Consider the following 22,182-nt stretch of genomic DNA (forward strand, 5'->3'; position numbering starts at 1 on the left):
AAAAGTTAAAAACGCATTAAGTTAAAGGGTCCAAGTGGTCTTCTATCTTGCAGTGGGCTTTCTTCCTCATTTATATGGTCCTAACTTAATGCTAGAAAGAGTGTGGGCAAACAGCAGAAAAGCCATAACCTAGTCCATTCCCATTTAGAGACTGCAGGTGACATGGCTTGAAGGAACCCTTGTGCTTTGCGTGGGGAAGGGTCCATAGGGCAGAGGGAAGACAAAGCACTGGGTCCAGGCCTTTGCAACAGGGTTCTGGCCTGACTCTGACACTCACACATCATGTGATGCTGGGCCAGATCCTCATCCCTTGTCAGCCAAAATGGCATCAGGGATAAAACACATACACCCTGGGTTGAGAAGGTGTTGCAAAGCTCAAGGAGAGAGAACACGTGAAAAGTGTCATAATCTACTTTGCTCCAACAAACTACTAGATTAGAGAGGCAACTTTCCTACTTTACAGAAAGATATTTCACCTGCTGGGCCTCTACTTGCACATAAACAGCTGTCACGTGGACAACAAATTACTCTCAACACAGCCCTGAAAATTGTTAACTGTGTATTGGCGTTGACTTCCTTGACAATGTCTGTATCTTTCCTCCCTGGGACATAAATGGCTGGTGCACAGGAGGCAACCAATAAATGTTTGTGGAATGATAATAATCATTCTAAGAAGAGACATTTAAGTGACTATGGGCAAGTTTCTCAATTTCTTAGGGCCTCAATTTCCTCATCTGCATAATGGGAACACTGATACCTACACCTCATAGGAAGGTTACCAGACTAAAAGAGAGAATCCACGGGAAGTGCTTTGCACAAGTAAATGCTCTATTACTGTTGGCTACTGTTATTTATAATGTGGGTCTGTTTCTCCAAGACACCTTAAGACTCTCAAAAAGCCAGGGGGACTGTGTTCAACTCATCCTGCCTTCCCTTATCACCAAAACCAGCAGCTGGAACACAGCAGGACCTCAACGCTTGTTGAGCTGAGCACTCATTTTCATAATACATCAACCTAGTGGATTATTATGCTTGAAACCAACTTGATTAGGGGAGAAAGACGAAGCACAGCGGACAAGGGTGATACTTACCTAAAACATCCACACTTTCAGCCTGATCTCTGAGCTCTTCCCCAATTCACATGAAGCACTGAACGATATCAGAATGCTTCCTTTCTCCTCACCTTTCCCTGCCCAAACTAAACTCCTCCCCATCTTTCACTGTGAGTTTTCTTTCAAACAGCTTTTCTTCTGAAACTAAAGGTTCAACTACCAGGTTAAAAACCTCTCACACCTTGGTGACACTGATAGGATAGCATCTGTACAAGATCAAGAATTTGGGGCCAAGATTGGCCTCTTGACATAAATGGAAAAGATCAAGTTTTGAGGGCAAGACCTGGACCACTGCTCCAGTCTGAAAAAGGAGATGACACAATAAACCGCATCAACACCAAAGTCTATCTTATTTCCCAAAAGCCCCAGTTCTTATTTCCACTCCAACAGTGCTGAAGGTTATACTTAAAACAGCAGAGATTCAAGGATCAAAATGGACGATGGTTGTTAGTTTCCATCTTTTCTTTGTAGAAGATGCCGGTATATATACTAGGGGGAAGGGATGGGTGGGAGTGAAAAAGAAAAGATAACGTAGAGAAAGGAAATCACTAACCACAAAGTTTCTATTCCCAGTTTCAATCTGATGTTTGCCTTGCCTATTCTTTTAAGATTATGGGCAAAGCAACACAAATCAGGAAGAAAAGAGATTCTGCCTTCCCTTCCATAGACACTGGTGCTTTCAAATGGTACCACATTAACAAAAGGACTAAAGTAACTGAATTATTCTACATCTCAGCTCTTCTCATCACCTAGAGGACAAGGACACGGTCCAAAATTCATTCGGATAATGAAAAAGCCTTGGCTTATGTGAAACAGACGTGCAGCCAATCTTTTCTTCCTATAGACAATGTTAGGGGCAGGAGATATAGTCAAAGGAATCACAAAAAAAGCAGTTCACTTGGAAATGTGCTTTTACTCATCAGAAAGAAGCAAGTGTGTTCAGCAGTTTAACTCTTCTGCATCTACTGTGGAAAATAAGAGCAACCTGTCACTGAGCAAGCCCTGTGTACCCAACTACTCTGTTTGGCTCTTTACCCATATTATCTTCAATCCTATTATCTTTATGAGGAAGGAATTCTTTTTCCCCCATTGCATAAGTAAGGAAACAAGCTTAGAAATTTAAGTCATCTATCAAGATCACTCAGCTTGTATATGGGAACACTGGGCCTCAAATCTAGGCCCACGGGGTCCACGTACACACCCCTAACCACAGAAGCATTTAAAGACAAAAAGTGGAACCATATATAAGAATTCACATATAGTTCCTTTCCCTTCTGCCACCATTTATGAGCATCAGGCTCTGTACTAAGAACTGGGAACAAAAAGACAGGGATAGCTAAGGCTTCCTGAGCCCTTAACTTAGGGCCAGGCTCCCTCAGTACTAAATGCGGAACACACATTTAATCGTCACAATAACCTTATGAGGGAGGGACTAATACCATCTTGCATTTTGCAGATGAGAAAACCAAGGTTCACGGAGGTTAAGCCATTTGTCCAGGGTCACATAGCTAAGAATGAGTAGAACTTGGATTTGAACCCAGGAAGCCTGATACTACAGCCTATGTTATTAACCACGAGGGTAGCAGATTTCAAGAGGAGCTCACACAATTAAAAACCCCAAGTCAGAAGCCACAGGGAGTATTACATAAATAGGCCTTTGGCTGCCATTTACTTAAGAACAGGTTACGATGGTTCTCAGTATAGGAAATAACTTGGCAAGGAAACAGTGGAAGCGACAGCAAACCCAAATGACTAAATGTAGCTCTGCTGATTGCTCGGATAAAGACTCCATCATCCTACGTGGCCGCTTGCCAGCACCTCACTTTTCCATATGTGTTTGTTAAACTTTGAGGTGCAATGGCACAGCAAGGAAATGGACTAGAAATGCCTCCAAATTGCCCAACTGCCCTATGCACCATTTCTAAACATCAAAATGACTTTAACTTCAAAATAGACTAGTATTTGGAAAGGCAGTCATCCCTTTCTAAAGAGAGATCTTTCTCTTCATTTTAGAGAAAAATGTTTCAAAGTACGCTACACCAGAATTGAAAGGCTGCTTTGGAAAATGTCGCCCGGGTTCCAAGGTGGAAGAGACCTTCCTGGCACGGCAGCGGCTGCGAAGGGAGATGGGCCTGGGCCCCTCACCTGTGTGCAGAGGGCCTCCGGCTCACAACAAGGAATTTAGGCAGTCCTGACCTACATTCACAAAGCCTGCAGCAAAGCTTGTTTTGAACCAGATTTCCCACAAGTACAAAGCACCTCACAACCTAGAAACCTTTATTTTTAATTTATGGGGAAAGGCAGTCAACAAATTAAGTCACTGTCACATGACCACCTGTAGAACCAGGCCAGGCCATAAACGGAGTTTGGTTCTTTCTAAATGGCCTCTATCGGGCTGTCACTTTTATCTCAAAACAATCCCTTCCAATCAGCAACCAGGTATACATCTAAGCACCAGGCACTTTTACCCTAGTGCCAGGAAAACATATATCTCTCCTGACTTCCCCTGGCTATGGTCCTGTTTATTTTAACGTTCTAAACCTGTATTCAAACAGCCACTGGTTAACTTTGTACAGTACATTAACATCTTTCTCAGCTTCGTTTCCCAACTCCCAGAGCCTGGGTGTAGACTGGGATAAGAGCTCACATTGGACCCAAGCAATAAGCTTCCCGTCCCTTCACTTGGTCCCAGCTGCAAAAGCAACGTGTGGACCAGCTCCCTGCTACGTAATAAAGCCGGGAGTTTATAGTTCAGGCTCTATTAGCAGTGGTTCTTAACCTAGGCTGCACAGGTGACTCACCCCGGGAGCTTTCAAAATACCTCAAACGCCCAATTAAATGAGAATCTCTGGAAGTGGAGCTCATATGTGATATTTTTGAATGTCTGTGCAGCCCAAGTTGACAACCCCAGCTCCTACTCCATCCACCACCAGCTCTGTGACTCCAGACAAGCTACTAAACCTCTGCCTTTGAGGGCTTCGATCCCCTCCCAGGGAGAACAGACCCTTCCAAGAGCTAAAAATGCTTGCAGAGCCCTTAGCACATTATCTGTCCATCACTCTTGGCTCAAGTCTATCACTCTTGGCTCTTTTAAAAGATAAACTGCAGCACATTATATAATTCAGAGTAGGGAATTAATTCTATGAGTGAGTGACTGGATTATGATCATTGGATCAAATCTTTCTGCTGCATTCAGGATTCTGTTTTGGAAGATGACATGGAACAGGAACTGAGAAGAAAAAGCCAACAGAGGCAACAGGAACCTCAGGTTCCTGTCACATCAGGCTTACGCCAACAATTTTTTTTTTTTAACAGTCTCCCACCAGCACCCCCCAGGTGAAAACATTCTGCTGGCAGACTCATGCCAACTGGATGCAGCTCAACACTGAACGTCTTCCAAATGGCTTCTCTCCATCTGAACGTCTGCCTCCTATTTTATTCTAATTTCTTTAGCTTTTATCCAAAAAACTCAAACAGTTTCTAAATCACCTAACAATAAGAACTTATAACTCAAAGGATACAATCTGCAAACAGCAAGGTTTAAACTCTTTGGGACTGAAGCCATCAGTCAAATACCTAACCCAGTGGGTTCTCAGCCCTGGCTGCATATAAAAATCACATGGGAAGCCTTAAAAATGCTAGTGCCTAGGCCGCAACCTTGAGAGATTCTTTAATTGGTCTGGAGTGGGGTCCTGGGCAGCCATTTAATTTAAAATCTCTCCCAGATAATTCTACTACACAGCCAGAGCTGAGAACCACTAACCATAGCAAGAGCAAAAAATAAAAACAAAATGTTTCTCACTTTAAGATAACAACTATATTTTAAACACCTCCTGTAATAAACTAATCTACCTTCCAAGGAAGGCATCAAACGCAAGAGGCCTACAAAGAAAGCCAACACTGCTAGGCTACCAGCAGGAAAGCTGTCCCACCTATGCCTTTTAACTCAAAAAGTAAGTAATAATCAGGAACTTCTCACTCCAAGGCGAGGTATCTAAGGATATCAAAGCCCCCAAAGGGACAGCAAGATCTGCTGAAATAACACTTGTTCCTTGTGACTCAATCCATAAATCCTGTTTGTTTGGACATATCTGCACAAGTGTAAGGCTTTAAACTGAATTAGCACTTACCAACGTGTATTCAAGAGACAAATGAAGGCCCTAATACAAGCCATCCCAATCTTGACACTGAACTTATTTATGCATTTTCAAGAGGTCAGAAAGCTTGAAATTGGTATCATACTTTTAAAAAATATGTAAGCAAATAAACCTATGACTGCTTTAAAAAAACTAAATCCACACAGAGCAACACACTTCATGAATTTTCAAATGAGGCAAGGGATCCGCTCTGGGAAGGTCACCAACTTACCTCTGAATTTCTTGGGTGGATTGTTAAGGTCCCCAGCTTCTGGCTGTACAACACAACGATCATCAACCAGGCTGCAAAGAAAATAAAGATAAATGTTGCACCAAGCCGAGTCTAAGAGAATAAAACCCTAAGCACTATGCAAAAATCAAATACTCAGGGCTATTCCTGCACAAAACTTAGGCTGCCCTATTCTCCTGCCAGGGAGCTGTTGACACTAGAGGTTTCCTATGTAGGGAGTTAAACCTCATCCAAACGCCCAAGACTCTGCTTCTGCAATGGACACATTCAGCTACTGTTTTCTGTGGCTCTTTTCTCTTACCCGCAGCCATGAGAGATCTGAGCACAGCACGTACTAATGCTCAAGTCGGGGGCATAGCAAGGGATCCGTGCGCTCAACCAACGGTAGCTGAGGGGCCCACCCCATGCCAGGCACTGAGCTAGGCCCTGGGATGTGAGGATGAGTAGGAGCCAGGCCCCTGCCCTTAGGGAGCTCAAGGCTAGTTCGGGCAGGAGCCACAAAGACAAACTGATAACAAGAATATAAACCTAAGGCTGTAAGGGAAGAGAACAAAATACAGCCAGAAACTAACGGTGCCTGAGGCCATCTGAAAAGCTGCTGGTGGAAGAGGGAAAACTGGAGCTATTGGAAACTGAAATCAAGGTGGGGGATGAAGAAGACGGGAGCGTTTTCAGAGGGAGGGAACCCCACATACAAAAGCATCGAAGTAAGAAAGGACTCTGGAGCTTCAAAAGCAACTAGTGCAAAAATTACACATAAATAAGCAGCCCCAAATTATATATAAAGACCCCGTGTTTAAAGTCCCAACTGACCAATCTGACTTGTACAATGCTTTTAGAAGAACCGATTTTAAAACAATATTTTTGTTCGAACAGATGAGGAAATTGAAGCTCTGAGGAGTTTAAATGACTTTTCCAAGTTCCTAAAAGTGGTATCGGAAAGACTGGCTCATTTTCCAAGTGACCACAGAATTTGCTCCCAGTTAATATGGTTTTCCAGGGTTTCTCCCATTAATCTGTGTCTTTCCCCAAAGGCAAGGTACCGTTAAACACCCGGCCTTAATTCTTACTGCTCCTTCCTCCAAAATTCCCCGACAACTCCTAAAGTCCTGCACGTCTTTCAAGACCCTGATTCAGAGCCCCCATCTTCTCCATGAAGGCCCTCAAGCCTCTCCTGCCCCAGGCCGTCTCTGCCTCTCCTCTGTCCCCCCAATATCACTGGGCTGAAACACACACGGTGCACTAGGCTACGAACTCCACGAGGGCAGAGAGCTGCCGGCTTGGTGGCCCAGAAGGTGCCCAGGGCCAGCACACTTCCTGCCCAGGCTGGGTGCTCAGTATCTACTTGGTGGATGACTCAAAAGTGTCCCACCAGCAATTTGCCTCCTTCAGCTCCAAGACACAAGAGCTCTCTGCATCAACAAGAGGGACAGTGTGGTCATAGCCTGAATTGTAATGCAAAAATCAAGAGCAGAAAGTCAAGAATCCATGAGCCTCTGTGAGTATAAATAAGGTAATGCCACCAGATCAAATATAACATGTGTATGCAGGGGCCGGGGGGAATGCCTTGGAATCCAATGCAGGACTGGGTTAATTTATCATCAAGCTCTCAAACAAGGAGGAAGAGGTAGGAGAAAGGGCCCCAGTCTAGGCTGGAAGAAAATGAACTGTAGATGGCACTCGGCCACCTAGTAGCAGCACAACGCTAACGCCATCACTTCACTCCTCCTGGTCTCAGTTTCTTCATGTGTAAAATCGAAGAGTAAGTCTCAAGGATTCTCAAGTAGGGAGATGTTCATAAGACTTTTTGTTTCTTAAATATATTGATACCAGTGTGCCCATCCTCCCCAGGCCTACTAAAGCCGTGTTCCAGGATGGGACCCAAGAACCTTTATTTTTAACAAGTTCCGCAGGTGATTCAGAAGCACTTCTCTGACACTGCAGTTCATACACTTGGGCTCTCCAAGGTCCTAGTTGAGTTCTAAAGTTCAGTGAGTCAATAAAGCCATTTGGAGGTAACCACCATCTATGTAAGTGGAACTCGGCAACATAAATGGAGCTGGAGGCTGATTCCACAAAAACTGGCAGTCACTCATCATCATCCATGACTGGTGCTCCATAAATGTAAGAAATATGAGAAGGAAAAAGGTCACACTTTATTCTCCAAATCCATTTTTACGCCAATTATCCTCAAATATGTGCAGGGAACCAAGGGAATAAAATATGCATCTAAAGGAAGGACTAGGGCCCAAAATTCAAAAAAGAGCCATCCTCACGTTAAAAAGGGAGACCTTATCATTAATTTGTTCAGAATACTTGAGGAAAACTCTTAGAAAGCTCTGTACTTCACAGGAAATCTAAGAACAGATGCTCTGGAAGAAAAGGAGGTACTAACATTTTAGGGGCTGGCACAGTAGACTGAGCAAGTGACAGGAAGCATGCCCGGGTGACTGGAAGGGCAGTGGCACCGTTAAAAGAAACTGGGGCCAAAGAGGAGGGATGGAGCATATAGTGGGGTTGAGGTTTAACAAGGCATCCAGGTAAGAGCTCTGGGCAGACAGTTAGGAGGGTGGTGAGCAAATTCAGCCAGAGAGGGGTGGTCGGCAAAGCCAGGAAGGAAAAGTCTACCCTGTCAAGGGCAACCGTTAGGAGTGCTGGTCTTAGAGTCCTGAGTCTTCGCAACTGTGAAACCCCGGGGCAGGTGACTTCACCTCTCTGATGCTCAGAGGTTTTGCCCCCATAAATAGCAATCATGATAGTGCTCATTGTAAAAAGCTGTTTGGGGATTAAAGGGATGGTGTATGTACAGTACGCAGCACAGAGCTGTAAACACCCGTAGGATTCGTGTAAGTAGTTACCACTCTTACTTATTATTGGTGCTGTTATGGCTGATAAATAAGAAGAGGACTCAAGATTCAACCACGGATGGAAAAAGCAAGGAGTCAGCCAAGAAGAAAAAAAAGGACAACAGAGAGGCAAAGCAGCAGGACTCTTTGCCAAAAGCCACAGAAGGTAAAATGTGAAGGGTGGGTCTTAAGAGAAGTTAAAAAAAAGGTAAGGACTGAGAAAAAAAAAAAAAAATCACTTGATTTGGTGATCAGGCAGTCGTGGATGACTTGTTTTTATCGGATGACTTTTGAAAATAAAATCTTTATTCAGAGAGGTCCAGTTGAGCTATAGAATTCTTTACCTGAAATAACTTGCTCTTTGAGGCTGGAGTAACTGCATGACAGCCCGAGAGCACTCACTTTGCACAAACACCAGAGAACGAGCATACTTTAAGAAGTATGATTAAAATGAAGGTTCTGGCTGCTGTAAGAATGAGGTTCTTGGAGAAGCTGTTGCCTTCCTTCGCCCCATCTATGTGAGATCAGCTCTTGCCAAATACAACAATGCCACCCACTACTCCTTTCCAGCAAAGACATTATAGACCATTTGTGACTCTTCTGCAGTTAACCATCTTAACTCCCCATTCTGCTTGTGTCTGCCTTTGGGGCTAATTCACCTCTCATTTCCTCTTCTACACAATAGGAGTAGGGAAAGAAGGGAGAAGATAATCAAATGAGTACATTAGGGAATGTATTTATACCCTTAAGAGTTGGGGGGGAAAAAAAAAACTGAAGCAAGCACAAAAGACCAAAAATCTGATTTAAAGAACTTTGTGCAATTTGTAACTTTCAGATGCACACAGCAACTTGAAGTAGGAAAAGTTCTGCTTCAAAGAAGAGAGATAAGCATCTGAGAAGTTCTGGTCTTTGCCTGTACAACAAATAAGTCACCATTTAAAAATAAGAGCTTTTACGAAGCTAAAGCACTTCCTTGGGGTCTGTATATATTAATCTTAAAATTCATCCCATATACTTAACACTTTCCCCCTGACATATGAAAAAAGAGGAAATTATAATAAATTCTGAATTAACAGAGTCCTAACTAATGAGATTTCACTCTTGCAGAACTGACAGGAAAACAGTATTTTTGTGTAAGATGTTAAACTTGGTTAACGTGAGATTTGATATTCATGATTCCAACCACTGCTGGAAAAGCCAGTAAAATGGAAACATTCTTGTCCTAGAAAAATCACAGTTTTTAAGCTGATGTTATGATGTCTTAAACAAATCCTGCCACACAAGGAACCAGGTACGCTTACCCCAAGGTGCTAATAAATCCATTTGTCGATCCCTCGGCGTACAGGGAACAAATGTCTCCGATATGAAGGAAACTAGACATCTTGTCAGACATGGCTTTCTTGAGAATCCTAGACAAAGTAAAATATGCAACATTATTAGAAGGAAAGAAATGCTCAGGGGGGGAGGAAAAAAGCCACTGAAAATTGGCTTCGCTCAATTTTCCAAAGCGTCCTACTTAAAAGTCAAATTTAAATGGGAGTGCAACAGGCAGGCAGTTCCCTGAGCCAAGCAGGACATCTGTAACCACATTTTTCCCACATATTCTTTAATTTCAGGATATTCCAACCACAATAATGCTTGTTTCTAACAAAACCATGCCTGAATCCAATTCTCCAAGTTGAAGACCCTCGATAATAGTGAATATGAAGACAGCAGGGAAGTCAGCCAAGAACTCTGCAGTGATGAGGAGCTGGAAAGTCTGACTTATGAAACATTAACGTATTCAATCTGCCTCAGGGAATGTTCAGTCAGAAGGAAACACCTGGTATAAAACTTGGGTCCGGCAGTGCCTGGGCTGAGGTGCCAAAGCAACAAAATGAAATTAATAAGAGGAAACCTAGTAATAAATACCACAAAGCTCTGGCAGCCTTTTAAGAATTCAACAACCTACACACTTCACCCAGATGCTATTCCAGTGTCTTTCCTTCTCATCCTTCACCAAGAAACACTTGCAGAGGGAGAAAGAATCTTAGCACCTGGTCCAAACCCTTCCCGATGCAATTAAGAAGAGTAAGGTTGAGGTCGCTTAAGAACCTTGGTCAGGAACGCACACAGCTAGTTAGGGGCAGTCCTAGAAAATGCTCTTAAATTCAGGAAATCTCTACACAGCCTAGTAGACACACACACACACAAATATCAACGAAAATATTGACATGACTCATAGAAACAGCTTTCATCAGGGCCATAAATATTGAGGAGTGGGAGCCAATTGTAAAAAACTAAACTGACATTTAAGAAACAATCTCAGTTCTGTGGGAAGAGCGTGTGCTGGTGTGGACTGCAGTAACTCCCCATCATTTCCTCAGGCACCTGGTGTGTAGACGTTCAGGGTCACCTAGGTCTTCCCCAGACCTCTCCTCCAAACCCAGACCCCCTTAAACATCTTTGCCCATCTCTTTACTCAAGATTCCTTGCCAGAAAGCATTCCTCCCGCAAAGCCACAAGAGTTGTAAGGGCGTGGAAAAGCATACTCTCCTGAAATTGCTTTCTGGGTGCCAAGTTTTCTTTTCGGAAGAAGTATGCAGCAACGATTAGCAGGAAACCTCAGGAAGCATTTCTCCTACCTTAGCAGGAGCGGCAGGTAAGAAAACAAACCATTAAAGAACCTCAGTTCACTGCTTGTGAGAAACAGCCAGGAAAAACTAATTTATCCCCCCGACAACCAAGATGTTACAAGAGAGATAAAGAGCACTGCCTTGAACTTATGTATAAAGAGAGACAGCGGCTGAGAACACAAACTCTCCAACAGAACAGCCAGCATCTCTGGACCTTGGGGAAAGACAGACAACAGGCAGAGGGACAGTTTGCCAAGTCCCACTCTCCAGAATCGAGTCTATCATCCTGTCATTTCTTCCTAACTGGATATTTTATACCTAAAGGCAAACCAATGTTTTAAACAACATCCCCAAAAGCTGCACAAGTGAAAACCACTAAGAGGCATTAATATTTCCCTTATGTGCTTATATACAAAAGTTTTACCATAAAGGGTCAGGAAGTCAGTGTACTTCTGGAACTGATTACTGGGAAACAAGTTCTGTTTGAATTTTGAGTCAGACCAAATTTGTGTCTGCACACTTCGACCTCCCAGAAGGACAATGGGAAGTTGCTGAATGCAGGAGAGCAGGTACGTGCTCAGGCAAGAGGGCAAGGGGCCTTGTCTACTGTGACTGACTCTCCTTTCGGGCTTGGCCTTTGAATGAGTATTTGGCCCCAGTGGAGACCAGGCCAGGAAATAGGAGCATGACTGTTATTCACTGAACTTTCAGCACCACCTGGTCACCTTACTAAAAGTTTCAGGCCCTTAATGGGAAGAAGTGGACACAATTCAGTGTTCTGGAATGACAAAGCATGACATACTCAACGTTGCCTGCAGATGATAATTGCAGTAGATGTCTGGACCACGCTCATGCAGCAAGGTTCTGCATTACGACCATTTCCAATAATAATGGCTAGCATTTGGCAAGCATTATCATGCCCACCATTGTGCTGAGAGCTTTACAAATGTTCTCAAATCCTCAGGACCACAGCATGAGGCAGGCACTACCATTATTCCCATTTTGCTGTTGGGAAACTGAGCTACAAAGAGGTTAAGATGGCCAAGCCACATATAATTAACAAGCAGGAAGGCCAGGGTTATAACCCTGGTCTACATGACTGGTAAACACAACTGTTCAATGGTGATACCTGGAACATAGATTAAAATGTTAACCATTCTTATTCTTTGGGTGACAAGACTATGGAGAACTGATTTTCTTTTATATGCACAATTCTGTTTGCTAATTTTTCTACTTTGGTATTTCCTAATTTTTCTACCGTCGCCACATAATATTTTGATAGGGAAAAATTTTAAGTATCTTCTTCCTCATCAACATGCTTATTAAGTAGATAGTTGAACAAATAAACTTTAGGCATACTTTACATTTCCCCCAGAAAACGCAGGCCAACACATCCACCACAGTTAATGATCCTCTACTGAGCCATCTGCCAGGGGTCCCAATTTTAAAAAGGCGGGGGGAGGAGGCGGGGACAGGGACAGATTCTTCCCCAGGGTCTCAAACAATAAGTACCCACACAAAGGACCAGGCAGAGCCTCCCTGGTCTGGCTGGAAATCTTTGGAGGTTTCCTGTCACCTACCATTAGTCAAGTGGAGGAAGAGGAGAAGGGCGAGGGAGGGGGATGAAAGGGAGGAGGAAGAGGGGGAGGAGGGGGAGGAGGGGGAGGAGGGGCAGGAGGGGGAGGAGAGGTTCTGGTGCACTCATCAGTGATGTCCTGGAAGTAAAAACAAAGGCCACGATAGTCAACAGAACAGGCCCCTGGGGCCTGGAGGGGAGGAGGTGGAAAGTCAGCCTGTGCCATGGGCCTGGGAGCAATCTTATGGAAGACTTCCTGTTGTTCAAAAGCAGGGTGGGAGAACCTGCCTCTTTATCTGATCCTGGACCACTTGTGCCTGCAAACTTCTCACAGCTGTACCCAGGGCTCCTGTGTCACTCACACAGTGGCTGGGGATCACCTAAGGGAAAAACAGAGCCAGGGCCAACCTGCAGTTGAGCTGCATGACCCTGGTACATCAAATACTATATGGACACCTAGGGCTCTTTGCTAACAAACTCTGAATTGGTCACCAGACATCTATGAGAACAAGCCCAGGTGGTCAGCTCCAGAGGTCCAACTGTCTCTTGGTCCACTAACTATTATTTTTAGTCCACCACTGTCATCCAGGCCACTTAAACCTCTCTGCTTTCCTTTCCCCATCTGTAAAATGGGGATAATACGTACTTCAAGGAGTTGGGGAATAGATGAAATGGTACATGAAAAGTGCCTAGTACAGGGGCTGGCAGACTTTCACTGCTCAATGCTAGCTATTTTTCATTATTTTTTTAATGAGGTGAGGTGGAAATCTGGATGATTCTTGGGCTTCAAAATTATGAATCACTATGTTGTATAACCGAAACTTATATAATATTATAAATTTACTATACCTCAATTTAAAAAATAAAAAGAATTCTTTATATTAAACTTTCTCTGTTCATTATAAGATAAATAAGTTCTGGGCATACAATGCACAACATGACAACTATAGTTAACAATAGTGTATTGTATATTTGAAAGTTGCTAAGAGAATAGATCTTAAAAGTTCTTATCACAAGGAAAAAATTTTTTAACTATGTATGGAGATAGATATTAACTAAACTTATTGTGGTAATCATTTTGCAACATATACATATATCAAATCATTATGTTGTACACCTTAAACTTATACAATATTATGTGTCAAGTATCTCAATAAAACTGGAAAATTAATAAATTTTTTAAAAGTTTAAACTCAGCAAAGGAAAGGATCCCCTGCATAAAAAGTCAGCTGGGTATCATAACAAATGAACTCCTGTATGACCCATGATGATATATTTCACTTTAGAGAAGATAATTATCCTCCCTAATTCACCCCTTGAGAAAAAGCTGAACAATGCAGAATTATACTCAACTCCCAACCACAGAGCATTCTGGCCTTTCCAAGTATACAGAATCATAGAATAAATGGCGGAAGCAACCCTGCAAAGCCTGTAATTCCATGTCTTGCCCAAAAATAGAACTCCCCCCGTCCCACCTCACCCCCCCATCTCGCCTACGTATAGTCTTCGCTTCTGCTTGAACACCTGGCAATGAGGTCTACCCTAGGTTCAAACAGCCTAGTCAGAAGACACTCCTGCCCTCGTCCCTCCTGACACAAGGACAAACGCCTCCCAGAATTTTTGCTACTGATCTGTCTTCCAATGCTCAAAGACCTCTGAATATGTGAATGCTCTCTATCTGATTTCTCCTTAAGACCTGGCTTCTGATTGCAAAGCATCAGCACCCTCCCCTGTTCCTGACAGCACCTGGCCTCAAGAGCCAGGGTTCCAACCCCAGCTCTGCCACCTCATCACTGCACGGCTTCAGGCCAGATCCGTAATTTCCCTAAGCCTCGCTTTTCCCATCTATAAAAGGGGGATAATAAGAGTACCTCCCTCAGCAGGTGGTCAGGGGCTCAATACGATCGTGTTTATAAAGTACCCACCAAAGTACTCGGCAGGAAGTAAATCATGCAATCTACAGAAGCCATTTCTAGACCACCTCCACCTCCCACCACTGCTCTAACCAGCTGATGCACCTCCTAAAACAGGATTCTCCCAGGGAGGCTTGACCAGGGTGGAGAAAGGTGGATTACTACTGCCTCTGTGACGTCCTCAGGCAGATGGAGCTGTGGTGGCTTTGCTGAGCCTCACATCACCCACTGGCCCAGGTTCAATTCACTGTCCTCTGAAACTGCTCCTTGAGCAAAGTGTAAAGAAAAGGAATGTCGGATTCTATTTGTAAGCAAAGTGGGAATAAAAATGTGCCAATTCAATACTCAAAAGCATTGAATTGTATCCTTTTTTTTTTCCGGCCGTGCCACGTGGCATGTGGCATCTTAGTTCCCAGACGAGGGATCGAACCCGTGCCCCCTGCAGTGGAAGCAAGAAGTCTTAACCACTGGACCGCCAGGGAAGTCCTATTGAATTGTATACTTTAAAAGGGTTATCATTTTTTGTATGTGAATCATATTTCAATTTAAAAAAATCAATGTGAGTTCACAAAAAAGCAGACATACCAAGCTTTCCACAAATATAAAGAATACTGTAAAGCCTGGGGGAAAAAATGCACCAATTCAGAGATCTCCTTGGAGAAGAGAAACCAGAGGTGGTGGTCTTCCAAATCCGTGGTCACAGAATCTGTGTTGCTCTTTGCCTTTTCTATACCTCCCTGGTCATCTTGCCCACTCTGCTGGCTCCAGTGGTTTCTATATGATGAGGATTCCCAAATCTGTCTCATGGCCAAGAGCTACCGGGATTCTGCTCCTAAATGCCCACAGCACCTCAATGTACCAAGAAGAACTCACCTGTCTGGCCAACCCCTTCTCCTCCTCCATACTCACATCATCTACCTCCACAGAGTCTGGAGGCATCTCCCGTCTCCCCTCTCTCCTTATCCCTGTCACAGGGCCTTTGCCCATGCTGTTCCCTTGGGCCTCGAACACACCCATCCCTATCTCATCCCTTGCCCTACTTAAAGCCCAGATCTGTTTGGGATCTGTTTTGCATGCCCACTGCATTCCCATCACCAGTGCCTACCACATGGTAGGTGCTTACTAAATATGTCAAATACATGAATGAAAAAGTTTAATGGGCATCAAAGCTTACTGATTTTAAGCTTTAATATATTTCTTGACTCCCCAATTCTTTTAAACTCCTCTTCCCCCACCCAATCGCAGCCATTACCATTTCTCAAGTGGGCTCCATAAACCCTTCCTATTCATCTCGCTGAATCTGTCTTTCTCCCTGCATCTATTCTACACGCACAGCCAGTATGACCTTTAAGAAGCATAAACCAGACCATGTCATTCCTCTACTTAAAATCTTCCCACATCTCTTCAGGGCTCTCCCTAATCTGGTCCCTGTCTACCTCTCCTTCCTCGTCTCACTGTACTCTCCCCACTGCTTGTACACTCCAGCCATGATGAACTCTTCCAGATCCCCCAACATGCTGTACGCCTCCCTGTTCCCCAGGCCTTGGCATATGCTGTTCCTGCTGCCTGACACTCCTCCCCTCCCCACCACCCCCTGCGGCTAACTCCCAGTCACCTTTACAGTCCCAGTTTGATGTCATTGCCTCTGGGAGGCCCTCTCAAACTCCCCAAATCTGGGTTATATGCTGGCAATACGCTTCTCTATAAAGCACCCCAATTACCCCATCTCAGCCCACTACCACTGTCCTAAAATCACCTGTTCACTTGGTTGCTTGTTTACCTGTCTTCACCATTAGACTGAGTCCATGAGGGTAAGAACAGCAGAATTATTCTCCCCCATCGCCTCCCGGTCCCTAGTACGGTGCCTGGGACACGGCAAGCAGTCGAACTTGGGTTCAACGTACTACAGTATCAACTTGTCTGCTGCCTAAAAGAAACTACACTGTTTTTTAGGGGATTGTTTTCCTAAAACTAATTAAAGCCAAGTTTATACTGTTGGATCAAGAATGGAGAATAGAGGCCTGCTGGCCCTTTTCAACAGATTTCTATGAGAAATCTGGGGAGCCAGAAACAAAATATCTAACTTCCATTCCTGAAAAGAAGTACCCCTCTCCCACTGACCATCCCTCAATATGTGCAGAAAGGCTAGAAACATTGACTCAGAACACCTGGATTCAAATCCCAGCATCATCAGTTACCTGCTGTGTATTCTTAAGCAATTTACATAACTTCTGAATTTCAACTCCCTCGTGCATATAAAAAAAAAAAGGTGGGGTGGACACCCTTCCTGTGTCTCAGGGTCATCATGAGGGGCAAACCAGATAATCCACACAAAGTGCTCAGCCCAACACCTGGCCCTTACTAAGGGCTCACTTTTTTATTTTCAAGTGAGACTGAAATGAAGACGTTCCCTTTTCTTCCTTCAAAGTCTTCACTCACTTCTGTCCATAACTTGTGATTCTTCTATTGGATAGATCCTTCTTACTTTGTCAGCACTGCTGGAAACACACTCAAATAAACAAAGGTCCCAGAAATGTTTCAGTCCTCTGCAGGCCCGTTAAGTGGCCGACAGTAGGACAAGTCATCCAAGGTACTGCTTCTCAGCCCCCAGATTCAAAACACCCAAGACAGCCAGATTTCATCTCCACTTTCCCTTTTTCTAACATCAAACCAGGCCCCTGCTGGAAGGTGGGGGTGGAGGGTGGAAACCTCTTCAAAGGAATGATAATTCAATATTTAGAACCTCTCCTACTTTTGGTGTTAAGACAGGCTAAAGCACAGCCTCGTCGAAAAAGAAGTATGTTCATTTCATTTTAAACAGCTCAAGATAGGAAAGAAATCCAAATTTTTATTTTATTTTATTTTTTTTTGCTAAAAGCTTTGTGGCAGAACCTCACTGATTGTCATTTTTCCCATCTATTTCTCCTGCACACACTTAACTAATTGCATTATACTCATTTTTCTAAAAAAAAAACTCAACTTTCGCCTACACACAATTCAGAATTTAAAAGTTAGCAACTCCTGAAATGAGACCAAGTTAGAACACTTTCGTTAACCAAGAAGTTAACTAAGGTATCACTTAATCCTCAAGGGTGGACGAACAAGGGAGGAAATCAGAATCATTACTTTATGGCAGTGAATAGACCCCAAAACCACAGACTCACACATTTTTATTAACATGTAGAAGCAAGCCTCTTGTATTGCATTACGATGAAGCCACCTGGCCCTTAGGGCTGAACAGTCTGACTTTCAGTAATCAGGGGACAAAAAGAAACCCACTGACACTGCCCTTAAATTCGGCCCTTCCAAGCCCTGGTGTCAGGCACTGAAGACCCCCGTCATGCCTGCCCCTGGTGCATCACCCACCTCCTGATGACCAACTGCCCCATGTGTTTTCCCGCCCACTTACCTTAACTTTGACAATCGTATACATCACCCAAGACACATGCAAAATACTCCCCAGAGACCTGGATTTGCACTCATTTGCCCTTCTTAAACAGTTAAACTGACTAACATGGAATACCTCATCTACTTTTCTTTTTGGCCATGCCGCGAGGCATGGGGGATCTTAGTTCCCCAACCAGGGATCGAACCCATGCCCCCTGCAGTGGAAGTGCAGAGTCCTAACCACTGGGCCGCCAGGGATCTCCCTCATCTACTTCTAATAGCTTCCACGTTGATGCTTTTAACACCAGTTGTGACAGAACCCGAGGAAAATAATGCTTCGAGACAAGCTAATTTCTATCACAGGACACAACTTCATCTGAGGCCAACAGCTGCAAGAACCACCAAGTAAGGGGTTGTAGAGTAACAGCCATTAAGGAAGTTGCATTTGAAGCGACTGTTTTCAGACATGGAGAGGAGAGGAACCTGCGCTTTGCCATTTTTTAATGACCCCTCCCACTGCGGAACTTCTGGACTGGTTGGCATAATCTTGCTCATCTGAAAAAGATGAACACAAGTACCACTGGCTTCCAAGTTCTCAGTGTTCCTTTGCAATGCAGGAGGAGCTTTAGCTGGGAAGCAATTTTGTTCTGCAATAACAGCTTAAACACATTCCCATGCATATATTTCCGAACAGAAAGCTTCCTCTCCCAAATGTCCCATGCCACCATCCAAGCTTCCAAATCCTATAAGCCAGTGGCTCTTATCCTATAAGCCAGTGGCTCTTAATGGTACCCCTGGGACCCCTGAGAGCTCCCAAGACCCTTTTGGAGAATCTTCAAAGTCAAAACTATTTTCATAAGAACACCAAGGTGTCATTTGCCTTTTCACTCAGTCTGTCATACGTGTACAGTGGAATTTTCCAGAGGCTGCAAGACATGTGATGTCACAAGAGATTGGAGGCAGAGGCAGGTATGTGAGTCCAGTTACCTTCTATTAAGCCAGATCTAAAAGCAATTTTCAAAAATGTAAAACAACGCCACTCTTCTCACTGAATTTTTTTTGTTTTGGAAAACATAGTTCTTGTCCATTAAAAATATATGTTAGGGGCTTCCCTGGTGGCGCAATGGTTGAGAATCTGCCTGCCAACGCAGGGGACATGAGTTCGAGCCCTGGTCTGGGAAGATCCCACATGCCGCGGAGCAACTGGGCCCGTGAGCCACAACTACTGAGCCTGCGCGTCTGGAGCCTGTGCTCCGCAACAAGAGAGGCCGCGATAGTGAAGAGGCCCGCGCACCGCGATGAAGAGTGGCCCCCGCTCGCCGCAACTAGAGAAAGCCCTCGCACAGAAAGGAAGATCCAACACAGCCAAAAATAAAAATTAAATAAATAAATAAATAAATAAAGATTACTATAAGAACAGATGTCTCAAGTTAAAAAATATATGTATGTTACTGTGTTAATATGCAACAGGTCTATTTCTTATATTTTCTGTGTTAATTTTCTCAGGGTTCATTTTGAATATTATAAATACAGATTGGTATAACTCATGTCAACAGAAGTTCTTTGAGGTCCTCAGTAATTTTTTCAGCATGTAAAGAGCTCTTGAGGCCCAATAGTTTGAAAAAAATGCTGCTACAAATCTTCTTTAAGATTTGCTCTGGCACTGGCTAGTTGTGCACTTAGGACTCACATCATACAAATATAAAAAACTGAATAGAATAGGATTAAAATGCAAACCGTACAACTTAATAGCCAGGGCTTTAGAGAGGACCCCTTGATTCGAAACTTACATCCTTTTTATTTGACACATTGAGTACCTACTATATATTACCCTTAATTCCAGGTGCTGAGGATGCAGGTCAAATAAGACAGTCATGGTCCCTGCTCTCATGATACACATATTCTAGTGAAGACAGTAAACAGACAAACAAAAAAGATAAAACAATCAAGTCCGAAAATGATAAGTACTATGCAGAGAATTAAAATTGTCACCCAATCATATCAGTTATGGCTGGTCAGAGAACAAGTTGAGACATGTAAATAAGACCTGAAAGTCAAGACAGAGGCAGTCATGCAAAAAAAATCAGGCGGAAGGGCATTTTAGGCAGAGCAAACAGCTAGTACAAAGGCCCTACAGCAGAAAAGGGCTTGGCAAGTTCAAGAAACAGAAAACCAGCGTAAAGGCAGGAGAATTAATGGGGAAAGGAGGAAAGTACTGGGCAAGGTCAGAGAAAAGAGAAGCCTGTACCAGTGGAACTTCACAAAGGTAAAATGCATGGCTTTTATTATAACTGTGATGGGAAGTTCGGAACCTTGACCAAGTCACTTACTCTTTCTGGGCCTCAAATTACTCATCTGCAGAATGGGGATCCTGAGGGTTTACCTCATAAAGTTGTGTTGAGGATTAAACACAAAGAAAGGAAATAATGGACTTAGCACACAGGAGGCAAGACATAGGAAACATTCCTGTGTGCTATTATTCTACCTTCTGATCTGCTCTCCTTTCTTCTCTCATAAGCTACTCGCATTGAGGGCTTATGATCAGTTGAAGATCAGTCTATCAACCAGCAAGTCCAAATGAATGCAGACAAGGGACACATTGTGACATGCGTTTACCTGAACATGCCAACACCAACTCCTACAGAATGTTCTCCCCAAGTAAGACCCAAATCACCCAAGCACCGCCAAGTGAAGAATGGATGACTGCATGACACCTATGGAACCCCAAGTTTTGCTACTTGGCCTGAAAGCACCATACGCTTGGAAATTCATTCTTCTGCTGAAAAACATAGCCAATGGAAATCCATCAGCTTTTCCTGCTCTTTCTTGGCATATCCACATCACCTCCAGCCCCTAAAAAACAAAGGGCTTTTGCCAAAGTCTTTTAGTGCTGGTTTTATTGCTGCTCGCTTTAAAAATGACTGTTTAAAAAGAATGAAATTATAAAGCACCCTTTGGGCTTCCCTGGTGGCACAGGGGTTGAGAATCTGCCTGCTAATGCAGGGGACACGGGTTCAAGCCCTGGTCTGGGAAGATCCCACATGCCGCGGAGCAACTAGGCCCGTGAGCCACAACTACTGAGCCTGCGCGTCTGGAGCCTGTGCTCCACAACAAGACAGAGGCCACGATAGTGAGAGGCCCGCGCACCGCGATGAAAAGTGGCCCCCACTTGCTGCAACTAGAGGAAGCCCTCGCACAAAAACGAAGACCCAACACAGCCAATAAATAAATAAATAAATAAATAAATAATTTTAAAAATAATAATAATAATTTAAAAATAAAGCATCCTTTAAAGTTAGGCTGCAAAGAAGAGGGCTTATGCACAGAGACTTACAAGCGCCTGGAGATCCAAGAGGCCACAGGCACTCAGAAACACGGGTGGACCACAGCCGCCACCAACACAAAATGGCATCACTTCACTTTTAGCTCAAGCAGCCCCCGGTGGGCAAAGCCAGGCAAACCACGAGACCTTTTAGAGGGAAAACAAGAGTATGCCCAGAAAAAGGAAGAGCTGCCAGCATTTGATCAATCTCCTGGCTGGAGGCCAAGGACACTCCCTCCAGAGAAGCACAAGCCTCAGTAAGACGCCCTAGCCCAGGCACATATATGGTAATACGGCGGAGAAAACCCATCCTTTTCATGGTTGACTCTGCCAACAGAGGAGAAAAGGTTCTCTTTCTAACCGTCTCTGCTTACTCGGGACTCTCACGGTTAATTTTGGAACTTCCTTTGAGCAAAGATACTTTGACAATATCATCTTCATTGTGAAACGAGGACGAGCGGCACCACATTTCTGAGTCAGACACCCGGCTAGATGCTCCCACCCCCACTGCCATCCACGCCTCTGTGCAGCCCCCTCCTTGCCTTCTTGTCCCGCTAGAGTCTAATCAGACTGTGCTCAGAAATGCAGTGTGTCCCCATCAAGAGATAATTTATTTTACTGCACAAAGCATTTCTCTCTGGAGCACAGAAAATCGCATTCTGCTTTCGTTTTCAGCCAGTCCCAAAGAAAGTCATCAGTTCAGAAGTTTCAACTTTAAGCAGGGCCCTCTGTTACAATCTCAGAAATAATAATCGTAAATCTGAAGTTCAGAGCGATCCTCTAGTTTAAACGTTGCTCGTTTAGACATCTCACACACACACACACAAAGATAAACCTACTTGCCTTTTCACAAACACATCTGCTAAATAAGCTATTCTTGAAACAGGTACATGATCTACAGAGTTATTTCTCAGAAAAGATGTCAGGGGACTTCCCTGGTGGCGCAGTGGTTAAGACTCCACACTCACAATGCAGGGGGCCTGGGTTCGATCCCTGGTCAGGGAACTAGATCCCACATGCATGCT

At 43.9% G+C, this 22,182-nt stretch overlaps 1 protein-coding gene across 2 annotated transcripts in view; it reads right to left on the reverse strand.

Annotated features, from left to right (window-relative positions):
* ITPR1 (inositol 1,4,5-trisphosphate receptor type 1) overlaps positions 1 to 22,182 on the reverse strand; it is a 321,127-nt gene that overhangs the window by 286,572 nt on the left and 12,373 nt on the right. For both annotated transcript variants that reach the window (XM_068559286.1, XM_068559285.1), the window contains exons 3-4: positions 9,646 to 9,753; positions 5,481 to 5,551 (exon numbers count right to left, since the gene is read on the reverse strand). In XM_068559286.1, the coding sequence (XP_068415387.1) occupies positions 5,481 to 5,551; positions 9,646 to 9,737 (163 nt within the window). In that variant the 5' untranslated portion in view covers positions 9,738 to 9,753. The remainder of the gene's footprint in view (positions 1 to 5,480; positions 5,552 to 9,645; positions 9,754 to 22,182) is intronic.

The sequence above is a fragment of the Eschrichtius robustus genome, chromosome 12 (genome assembly GCF_028021215.1).
Source record: "Eschrichtius robustus isolate mEscRob2 chromosome 12, mEscRob2.pri, whole genome shotgun sequence".
Classification (NCBI taxonomy): domain Eukaryota; kingdom Metazoa; phylum Chordata; class Mammalia; order Artiodactyla; family Eschrichtiidae; genus Eschrichtius; species Eschrichtius robustus.